This window comes from Lycorma delicatula, chromosome 9, assembly GCF_047948215.1.
Source record: "Lycorma delicatula isolate Av1 chromosome 9, ASM4794821v1, whole genome shotgun sequence".
In the NCBI taxonomy this organism is placed as follows: domain Eukaryota; kingdom Metazoa; phylum Arthropoda; class Insecta; order Hemiptera; family Fulgoridae; genus Lycorma; species Lycorma delicatula.
The window spans coordinates 132,067,782-132,080,438 of NC_134463.1; the positions used below are offsets into that span (position 1 = coordinate 132,067,782).

General features: G+C 30.1%; 1 protein-coding gene across 6 annotated transcripts in view; it reads right to left on the reverse strand.

Moving 5' to 3' along the window:
* The window catches only part of LOC142329805 (thiamine pyrophosphokinase 1-like), a 70,507-nt gene that overhangs the window by 31,980 nt on the left and 25,870 nt on the right, over positions 1-12,657 (reverse strand). For all 6 annotated transcript variants that reach the window (XM_075374627.1, XM_075374628.1, XM_075374629.1 and 3 more), the window contains one exon: positions 8,943-9,193. In XM_075374627.1, coding sequence (XP_075230742.1) covers positions 8,943-9,193 — 251 coding nt within the window. The remainder of the gene's footprint in view (positions 1-8,942; positions 9,194-12,657) is intronic.

Below are 12,657 nucleotides of genomic sequence, written 5' to 3' on the forward strand. Positions count from 1 at the left end.
CAGATTTTCCATTGCACCGCACTTGTTCACATCTTAAATTTACTTGCAGCAGTATTTTTCTCCCGGTTCTGTGGTTACGTTTTTTAAATAGAAAACCAACAAAATTATCTCAAAGCTTTCTAGTTTAAACTGTGGATTCAAAACTTTATGCGACTGACTTCAGCTCTACAATTTTCAGTTGTAACTTTCAACAGAAAATGATGTCATGTATGGCATCCCTCTGTAGTTGCTTACGATATAGTTTCAAGATCAACCGCTGTCTAATAACTATATAATTAATAATTGATCTCTGAATGCTTGTTAATCAAAACCAAATATATTAGTATATTTGGTTTTTGTTGATAAATTTCAATCAGCACTCGGGAGAAAAGTTACAGCAAAATTCCAAAACTTGCATTCTGCTTTCATTCACTCACCGTTATTCCCAACCACTTCCTTATAACTATACTGGGACACCAACGTAGTAACTTCCCTTGATTTAAAATCTCTTTTGAATCGCTATATCTTATAGAACTTTAATCCAGTTTTCATAAATATTTCAATTTAATCTTCTCTGACTTGAATAATTGCTTTATCGATAGATTCTTGCAACTCATCTTTCAGGATTTAATTATAATTAATCTAACTCCTTTTTCATAACTATGAATACTACCTACATCCACTGCCTTTTTTTTTGTTTCTTTCTGAGAGTGCTGTTACTGTAATCCTTATTTTAAAACTCTTGAGCTTCTCAAAGACTTCCCTTTTAAAGTTTTTACATTTATTTCTTCTTAACTGTTAATCTAGCCTGCATCTGATAAAGGAAAGACAGACAGTTAAATAAATAAGGCTACCCGTTAGGATCTTTGACTATTAAAGTTTCCGCATTGAAGAGTTGCAGTTTCACCCAACCGCCACACTTAAAGGACCAGGAAGGTCATTTTTCCTTTTGACAAACCAACATCTGACTGACTACAAGGCTGCAGCTTCTGATATTTATTCATCATGGATATTTTATTTCCCATATGCACCATACCTGGTCTTTGGAGCATTCTCTGGCTTACCGCTGTACAAGATCAGGAATAATAAGAAAAAAAACCAAAAAATTATCTAAAATTGTTCCTTTTACTAAATCAATATTCCTTTGTTGTTAAGCTTTTAGTATTAATTAAATAAAATAGATTTTTTCCATTCTTATTTAACATGCACTTATATATTCAACTATTTTTCAATTAATAACTTATCGATTTTATAATGATAATTTTTAAATTTATATAATAATTTTTATTTATCTAATATCTGCACACATCTGAATTATTATTTCATATTAATATGATGTATAATCACATTTTTTAAATTTACATATTTTTTTTGTGATTCTACTCTGATCAAGAGATCTTCCATCATTCTTCAGGGAAAATTCTGAAATAATTACTTTTGTTATCTATAGAGTAGTTCAACCACCCATCTCTGATACAACTTATATCATGTATAACCTATATATTTATCTTAATTAAATATGCACACAACCCTTTATATAAAGGACAACTTATTTCTATAAGGAATGTGTTTGACATGTTGATGACTGACAGCAACTTTTTGGGTGATTACAAACAGGAATTATCTGAATTTCATAACCAGCTTTGTGTATTGTGGAGCAGGCTCCCATAGTCCTTCTTAGTTGCTCACATTCAGTTTTGTTTAGCTGTAGTAAAAAAACCTATATGAAGTTGAAAACTATGCTCTATTTCTACATGTTGTAAACAACAGGGATTTTTGTAACATATGTCTGTAGCAATATTTGTTCAATGGGACAGGATTTTATGAATACTGTGGTTTGTTTATTAAACACCACCCTTACTTTAATAATTTATTAATTACACAAAAAATTAAACACTAAGCTTTACAAATAAAAATATTGTCATAATTTTATAGTCATTACGCAGCTTAATATATCTGTAATCACTGACCTGCACATTTATTCTATTATTATTTTGTATGTAGTTTATTAATAACATCGTTCTAGCTTCCCGAGAAATTTATTTATTTATTGACTTTTGGGTGCAGAAATTTTTTTTCCTTCGATTAACTTGATATATAAGTTAATTTTCTGAGATTTCTTCATCTGATGAAATTGTATTTTATGATAAGAATGTATAATTCCATTTTCAAATTTTTCACTACCAAAAAAGTTGTCTGACAAATCATCTGAATTTCTGCTATTATTTACAACTTTATTTGCCTTTTCCACTAATTTCCTACTATGTGATACATGGAATAATATGATCATGATCGATGAATAATAAAAACTAACAAAAATATTTTTCCAGCACAAATGAAAACACAAACACACTCCAATAGTGTTTGCTTAAACACCTTATACATAACACTATCCTCTTACTTCCCGTTTTATATATATATGTAGAGTGAACCATGAAGTTCTACCAGGACTTTCATAATCTATTCTACTTGTGAAAATCGTGGAAAAAGTACATACAAACATATGTCCTAAATTGCTTTGTGTGCGAGTGTTATGGGTAGTGAAAAATTTCACTCAGATTTCAGCTATCTCGGTGAAATGAGGTTGTACTGAAATTTTTAGAATGTTAGTTAAGCAACAGAATTAATGATTTCTTTAGTTTTTGATCTGAAAAATGGAATAATATAGGTCTCATAATGGTATCTGTAGTATTTTTTTTAGAAATCTGGGGTGAAAACCAATAACTGGGATAAAAAATCCTGTGTTTTATGTTTGACTTATAATAACTATGTTAAATGGGTAATAAATACAAAAAACTTTTAAACAAAACTTGTAGAGAATCGAATTTTGAAAAATGGAGAAAGATAAGTTGAATAATACAAAGTACAGTTAGAAAAATTTGAATTTTATTTAGAAACAGCACATTAGACCACAGTGCATTATATGTACCAGTTTATAATATATGTTCAAAAATGAGCCAAACATTTTCAACACATTTCTTGGTACGCTTCTGTGCTGCTTTTGTTGCTCAGCCACATCCATAAAGTGGATAATTAATTTCACATGAGAATGTATTGTTTTGTATATAATATCTTTTATCCATCCCTAGATGCAAAAATTTAAAGGTGTAAGAACAGGCGAATTTGGTGGCCAGGAATTTAAACCTTCACAACCGATCCATTTTTCAGGGAAATGATGATTTAGGTGAGTGGAATCAGCAGAAGAGAAGGAGGAAGGTGAGCCATCATGCTTGAAATATATTTTGCATCTCAGCGCTAGAAGAACATCTTCAAGCAGCTGCGGCAATTTTTCTTTAAGAAAGTGCAAGCAGACCTTAGCATTTCAGCAGCCAGGTAATATGAATGGTCCAAACAGCTGATTGTGAAGAAGACTACATCATAAATTAATGCTAGATTGGTGTTGAAAATTGCCTTCCACCGTTTCATGAGGATTTAATTTTGCCCCTATATGCTCATTGCATAAGTTGCTAATGCCATCTCCAGTGAAATTATAATAAAATTTGCTAGCCAATTTCGTCTGTAAACAAATTTGTAGAGATATAAATTTGTATTCCATCAGATGCAGAACTCAGAGCTAACCGGACTATCTCCTGGGTGATGTTTAACTGGCTGTTTATGATAAGGATAAAACTTGTTTTGTTTAAGTGTCCTTTAAACCATTGAATGTGAAACTCTGATTTGCTTAGAAAAACATCATGTACTGACGTCTGGACTTCATCAATAATAATATCATTAATAACAGCGTCATGTTGGACAGATCGTTTGTAGATGTTACTAGGTAGTAATCCTGCTTCACGAAAATTGTGAAAAGTCGCGCTTTTTTACTACAGCAGCTGAAGCATTACTATTACACATAACAAAAATGAATACCATATCAAAGTATTCCTGTAGTAAATAAGTACAGGATTATTTCAATGGCAAACCAATCACGTTTAAATTAAACTTCACAGAAAACCTTCCCTAAGGACAGTGCAGTTCACAGTACCCTATATACTTAATGTACTTTACAGAATGATTTAAACAATAATACAGTATTGCACATTGTTGATCAGCTGTTGTTATTTAATTGCCAACCTTGAAATAATAACTTTTCAAATAATTTATTACATTTCTGACATTGGTAAAAAATTATCAAGTAATTTTTATTTATTTATTTATTTATTTATTTTTTATTTTACAATTGTTGTGTGTGTGATTTCAAGTTTTTTTAAACATTTTTTTACAGTAAATTTTGTTTTTACAAATTTTTCACTTCACTAAAAAAGAATTTGGTTTTTGTTTACATTAAATATGTACTTTTCTGATAAATGTAGTAATGTACTGTTTCTAAATAAAATTTCAACTTTTCTATGTTTTATTCAACTTATACAATTTTGTTCAGAATTAAATTCTATACAAATTTTATTTATAAGTTTTACATGTTTATTACTCGTTTAACACAGTTATTGTACATCAAACATAAAAAACAGGATTTTTTTGCCTATTGGTTTTCACCCCAGATTTCTCAAAAACTACTGCAAAATGGTTCTGATACCTATTTCACTTGATTTTTCAGGTCAAACACCATATGAAATCACTAATTCTGCTCCTTAAATAATGTCCTAAAAATTTCAGTATGATCTCATTTCACTGAAATCCAAGCGAAGTCTTTCACTAGTCGTAACTCGTAAACAAAATATTTTAGGACATATGTTTGTATGAAAATTTTCCATTATTTTCACGAGTAGAATAGGTTATGAAAGTTCCAGGAGAACTTCATAATACACTCTTTAAAAACATACATATGTAGTACCAAGTTATACTTGGATAAAATAACAATGTACATTTTCATAAAAATTATCACTTTATCAAGCTACATAAATGACAATTTATTGCTATAATAGCTAATGACAAGAAATACCTGATGTGATATAAATATGTTAAATGAATAATTATATAAACATATGAGTTAGCAGAATGATTTCTTGTTTGATTATGAAATATGATACACAATCAGCCAATTACTGCAATTCAATATGTTTAAAATTACAGTAAAATAAAATACCTATGAGCGATTACTAAATGTAATAACTATAATTATATTAACAAACACAATACATAATCTCATTTCAGAATAACATATTAACTTTGGTGCAGGTAACCTCTACCACACAAAATGTATCAATTATCATCTCCAGGAAGATTCTCTGGAGTTCTGTGGACTAAAAGATTTTGTAAATGATGTATTTCAGTATATTATTACTGTCGGAAAGAAATAAACACTAAGAACCTGCTGTACTGTAGTCATTTATATAATCCCAGGCTTTAATAAATAATACTGGAATAAACCATTTCGGGGTTTGTTTATCATAAGAATGTTAATAGCTGAATCTTAAATATTTCTGATGCTGATTTCAAATATGTAAGTAATTTCTTTCTATTGGGAATAGTTTTTTATAATTACCAATTTTGTTGAAGAAAGAAAAAAGCATTGTGACGTAGTATAACAATATTACATATGTTATTTCTAGATACCTACAATAATGTTTCTTTTGAATTTTCTGATATAGTTTGCTATGAGTACATAAATCTTGAGATTCTGTGGTAGCCAGCCAGGAGTCTTGGGTTCCATTTTTTTGAAGCATGTTTCCATGGTGGATATTTCCTAGTGAAAGCATTTTCCATGTTCCTCACTCACAGCTCCAAGATTGGTAGAGAAAAATTCAGATGAGAATTATTGACATATTACATCCAAGTGTTATATAGTTTTTGAGATGCTTAAATATAAGTTCTTTACAACTTTTATAACAGATTCCCAGGGAGCGTTAGCATTACTTACATTAGGGAACTTGTTTTTTAGGAAGTGGAATCCAGTCCCATCATGATCCAGATCCATTGCTTTCACAAAATTTTTCATTTTTTTTAATGTATAGTGGCAGAGGGCAAATTTTCTTAGGTTTTACTAGTGCTGAACTCACAACATTCTTCTCTCTTGAAGTCAACATTTCTCTTTTGGCTATTCTTTTATAACACAATGATTCTTCCTGTCTTTGCTGTCCCAATCATACAAAAAGCAACAAAATTTGGCATACCAAGTTGTAAAGTAAATAACAGATCTATTACTTTCAGGTCTCAACAAATGCTTCTTATACTGAATCATATCCGATAAAAGTTTCAAATTTTCATAAAATTCCTTCATAAGATAAAAGGATTAATTGTTTATTATTTCCAACATGAAGAAGGACTGCTTTCAAACTATACAATGAGAAGTCTATAAAAAGACTCTATTCATCAGGACGGTGCATAAATCCAAAATCTTCTATTAAAAAGTCCACATAATTACACTAATCTAAGTACTTGCACTGGAAGAAGAAACGTTCAAATTCACACAGCCTGTTATGGAAAGCACTTATTTTAATATTGTTCTAAAAGAGTCTATCCTTTCAGTCATGATGGGAGAATTATCTGCTTGATTCTTGGACTTGAATAAATTAAGATCATGAACGACATCATTTAATTCTGACTGATTAACTAAACGTGGTTCAGTATTTGAATTTTCTTAAAAGTCTGGGTGTCTCTCGTTTGTTCATCTGATAAATCTACATAACCTTCAACATCAACAGTTTCATCTTCCCATGTAATTCCCATGTTTTTGGTAGTACTGGAATTGGAAGCTGTGGACTGTGAGGCTTATAGCAGAGGGAATATCAGGATATTTAATGGTATGTCTAATCTTAGCTGTTGTTAGGGGGGGGGGGATCCCTGATCTTTTCATTATTCAAAAGTAGCAGTCCATAAAGCAATCCTTTGCTTCTCTCCAAACCATTGGAATTGCAAATATCATTGATGAGATCCATTCAAACAACCAATCAACAGAATAATACATGAATTGCAGCAAATATGAGGAGCCCAAGACCTGTCCTGATCACCTACTTTACAACCAAAATATAGTTCATATGATTTTTTAATCAGTGGAGTAATATTTTTTTTGTGAGACTTTATTCTTACCTCACCACAAATGTAGCAGAGGGTGTCTGAACAGTTAATGTCACTGCGTGGCATTTTTATTAAAATGTTCACTGCAATACCCTCATAAACACGTATTACAAAACTTTAAATACTTTATGCATACATTAATGTAGTGTATACACTAACTTTACAAGGAAAAATAAAATCACAAATCAGTAAGAAAATAGTTGCACCACTAAATGTTACACACTCAAGAAGTTGCATTTGACTGATGTAGTTAACATTTTCTTAGCCAGCATGATACATTATTTATTGTTTACAGTATTACATGCAGCAGTGAGTTACCAAAACAAAATTCACATATGCTATACAAAATTATATGTGCAATATGTAAGGTCACATAATTACACTGAGAAAAATGTAACATATAATATTTGCACAAACATATAATATTTGCATTATTTGTAATCATTTTAATTTCTGTAAATAATAATTATTATTATTTTTCATAGCTATTTATCAACTCAAATAAATTATGGTTTATTTAGCAACTTAACTGATACAATAAATAAATATTATACTCTACTTGCACTTTTCATGCAGGTGTATTTGTTGGAAAATAGGAAGGGCAATTACAAGAAAATCTGAGGCTGATAAGGAAATTCTGTAGGACATCTAATCTAAAACTGTAAGGCAGTAAGAAACTCAATCAGTTTCATTAAAATGGATGAGTGAAACACTTGCCATTCACAGAAAGTTAATGTAGCGGCCATGAAATTATAAAAGTCAAACATGCAAGAATGAAGGCAATTGAGCTAAGGTGATCTGCATTTAATTCCACTTACAGTTCAATTGTTAAAGACAACAACAGTGAGGGTGATTACTTTGGTTGTAGCACGCTGCACTTTCAAATACTAGGTCATGAATGTGTTGAAACATAAAGCTGTATCAACAAAAAAGTAAACTTCCCTCGACATTAAACGTTATATATCGGTTTGTTAAATTTGTACCCACTTTAGGTCTCGAAGATAACAAATTATTTAATTAAGAACAAACTCATTAAAACTACTTCTAACTCTAAATTTGAAAAAGAATTTTATTTTATTAACAAATTTTAGTGAATCAGAAATCTGCATTCTGATTTGATGACAACCTATTCCCAATTCTCGGCTAAATAGTAATGTCTCCTTTTTTTGCAAATAAAACTACTGTCAAAACCCTCTCATAAAATTATCTATTTAGTTTTAATAAAATATTTATTGTAATGCATCCTATTTAAATAAAAGAATGCATAAATCTATGTGCAATAAGAAGATCTCCATGAGAGAAGATCATCATTTGCTATTGCTTGCCAATCACCATGGAAACCTAGCATACGACATATCTCTATGGATGAGCTATAAATAAAGATAATCAACTTCAGATAGAAATGTGCAAAAATGAACATTTAAAAAAAGTTAAGTTATCTGAATACAATTGAAATTTTGCAAAGAATCGGTCATGATACTGAATCATTTTCTGAAAACAAAATCAAACAGATTTGTCAAGAAATTTGGGCACGGGTCTCTGTCTACTACCACGAGAATATTATTTACATACAATATAATGGTGATATTTTAAATTATAAAAATTAAAAAAGTAAATATAATAATTTAATAAGGTAAATTAATGAAAATAAATGGGGTAATGAAATGAATAAATGAAAAACATTTTGAGCAAACTTACAAATTTTATAATCAATGAATAAGAATAATAAATGATAAAAATCTCATAAATTAAAAACTACAAATGAACAGTGAAAAAATCCAAACAAAAATCTAAATTAAAAAGTATATCAAACTAAATTCGGAGACTAACAAAATTTAACAACCGATGATAATAATAATAACTAAAACTATTAAGGGGATTTAATACAAGAGAAAACAGGCAAAAAATACAACTAAATGTATAAGTACATTATTAAGTGTAAAAAAATTATACTCTTCAGCAGTATAATAATTATTATCAGTAGATACCTTGTTACTGTCTTTATTTTTGACAACCTCTTCAATTGATTTTAGAAAGTCTGTATAATCTTGATTCATTGTTGGGATAACTTTAACATTGCTATTATTGTTACAAGAATCAAGTACATCTTTACTGATCGAATCAAAATCTCCTGTAACTAAATCCGGATCATTCTGAACTAGAACTGTATCCAATGAAAGATTTTTTTGAAACGAATACCAATGATCTGTGCCTCCATCGACTGTTACTCGGACAGCAGCTGAAAAATAAAAATTTGTTCATGATTTTAATTTAAGAGATAATGTTTCTATAAACGAACTGTACAAATAAGTAATAAAAATGAAAACATCACTGAAATTTGTTTGTAAAACACAAAAAGTGTAATTTTAAAAAAAAATTTTCTGATAACCTCTATAATAAAAAAACTTTTGCTATGTTCATGCTTTGACAATTTGCGATGAAAATAATTTAATACAATAAACTATTTATAAATCGAATCAAATTTTGTAAACCAAAGATTTTACCGACATAGTTAAACAAATTCTTAGCTGCCCTTGCAACGATCTTCATAATAGTTTTGAAGTAAACATATTAATGTTTTAATTAAAAACATTTTATTTATAAACTTTGGTTTGTTGTTTCAAAAATTTTAGGTTTAAAAAAAAGAAAAAAATAGAGCAATGGTTTATATTAATCCGTTAAGTTTTATTCAAATATTATGATTTATAAAACATTTAAGAGAAGCTAGATTTCAATTTGCAATAATTTATATTAACAACTTTTAATAAAATCTTCCTTAAATATTTAAATTTGCAGTGTTTTGACTAAAACAATCTACAATTTTTTATGGTAAGTATTGAGAACAAAATTGTAAAAAGTGACATGAAAACATAACATTTGTTTTATTAACAAGAATTCCTGTGCTGCTGCGGGACAACAAAAACAATGTCCTGCAATGTAAACTAAATACATAGTAAATGTGCAGCTTTATTTTAGTAAATCCATCCGGTTGGTCTAGTGGTGAACGCGTCTTCCCAAATCAGCTGATTTGTTGGAAGTCGAGAGTTCCAGCGTTCAAGTCCTAGTAAAGTCAGTTATTTTTACACGGATTTGAATACTAGATCGTGGATACCAGTGTTCTTTGGTGGTTTCAATTAACCACACATCTCAGGGATGGTCGAACTGAGAATGTACAAGATTACACTTCATTTACACTCATACATATCATCCTCATTCATCCTCTGAAGAATTATCTAAACGGTAGTTACTGAAGGCTAAACAGGAAAATGAAAGAAAAGAAAACCTCTATTTTAGTAGGAAATTGATCATCTTAATATACAGAGTGCCCAAAAAGTCTTTCTGTGATTACAAAAGAACTATTACAGTTACAGCTGTTCAGTTTGTGGCAAAAGAAAGAAACAATTATCAAGTATTTTTTGTATTGCTTTGTTGCAGGTAGAGACAGAGTAGAGGGGACTATGATCAATTTTTAATAAAATGGTGTCAATCCAGGAGAAAACACAATGTATATTATGGTATCACGAGTCTAAATCACAGATTACTGTGCAGCAAAATTTTGGGAGAAAATATTGCGAACCAGCACCTGATAGCAAGAGTATCATTATGCGGTATGCAAAATTTATGGAGAGTAGAAGTGTAGTCGACCTTCCGCGAACAAGGCGGCCAACCATTAATGAAGAGAAGGTAAGGTTGAAATGGTTGCGTTTGTTTTTCATTTAAAAGTTATCCATATGTGGATTTATGTTAAAAAAACAAAAAAATCATTTTCAAGTGATAAAAGGCAATTTCTATATTTAGTTTTTAGTGCAACCACAGGCAAAAAACCCTTTTCATTATGAGATAAGACATGGTGAAAGGGATTAATATTTTCAATGCTTCTGTGACTAAATTTCCATGTTCACTTTGACAAGCAAGTCAAAACATATCTAAATTTTCACATGTGAATTGTAGTTGTAACATTTTATCGGCAGACACTTTGATAAGCTGGTCAAGAATTTTAACTGGTAACATAGCAGATGCAATAACATTTTCACTAAATGAATTTAGTACCTGTCTCTTTGAGAAATCATTTTTAATTCCAGGAAATATTCTCCCGACTGAAGTTTTAGCTCACGCAAATGCATCTTCATGCTTTCCAAACTGTGGTGAATAATAGTGTATTCTTCATCAAAACTTTTTCACAATATAATCGAAAGCGGGTAAAAACATATCAAAATTTTTGCTTTGAAAGTGAATAATCCAGTTATCAAGCTTCTTAACGAAAGCTTGAACTTTGTCTGTTATTAATAAAATGTTTTTAAAACGTCCTTGTAAATTCACAGTCAAGTTCTTTAAATGAGAAATTTCATCAGCTAAGTAACTCGATAGCAACATATACTCATTATTCTGTAAAAACATTGGGAATGGCTTCATTTATCCTAGAAAGATATTATATATACATCTTCCAATTCCAATAACTGGGTTAACACTTTCCCCCATGATAACCGATAACCATTTGCTTCTGCATGGAAATGAAGAAATTTTTTTTACCATTTCATCGTGTAGTTAAGCATACAACCTATTCTGTAATGGTAGACTTTTAATAAAATTAACCATTTTTACAGCTTTATTAATCTCAAACTATTAGATTAGTTTGAGATTTTCTGACATAATTTTGTGGCAAGAGAATGTGTATGAAGGAAGTAGTGCGTCCATTCCGCCCTTGGTAATTTTTTCAGAAATCCACTGTTCTTTCCTCTTATTGCCTTTGCACCATCACTACATGATGCAATACATTTTGTTCAATCTACGTTATAGGTTCTAGTAGTTTCGTAAAAAACATCAAAAAGACATTGTCCTGTTGCATGATTAGGTACTGATTTGTAAAACAACATATTTTCTTTGATTGATCTGTCCCTTTCTTTTTCCTGTTTAGCCTCTGGCAATTACCTTTCAGATAATACTTCAGAGGATGAATGAGGATATGTATGAGTGTAGTCTTGTACAGTCTCAGTTCGACCATTTCTGAGATATGTGGTTAATTGAAACCCAACCACCAAAGAACACCGGTATCCATGATCTAGTATTCAAATCCATGTAAAAATAATGATTGATCTGTGCGTACTGCATTCATATCTCACAAAACATAAGAACTGAGAAACGTTTCCCACAACTGTTGATTCATCAACCTGAACACTAAAAAATTCATCTGAACTCACTTGCTGAATTATCTGATCACGAACATTGGCAACCATGTCATTGATTTGTCTTGATACTATGTCATTAGATAGTGAAACTTTTTTTCAATTTTTTGTTTCTTCTACACCTATTAAAACACTGACCATATCAATTGCAACAGGCAATATCATGTTTTCTGTGACTGTAAGGGGTTTGGACATCTTAGCTACTTTTAATGCTATGAAATAAGAAGATTCAAGTGTACTTTTATCAGTATGGCTTGATTTACAAATAGAAGATTGTTGATTTCTCAAAAGTATGTAATTTTCTTTTGAAGAATTTCAAGGGTTTGTTTTTATGATCTGGATATTTAGTTTCCAAGTGTCAAATTAATTTTGATAACTTCATGCTTTAATTAGGACTTGAAAGCAAACAATGTACTGCGGCTTCCATCTAATTAGGCAAAACCAAAATTTAAATTTTGTTGTTCAATCTTGACTTTTTACCAATCGATTCAGTGCATGTAGATGGCTCATTTCATTTTTT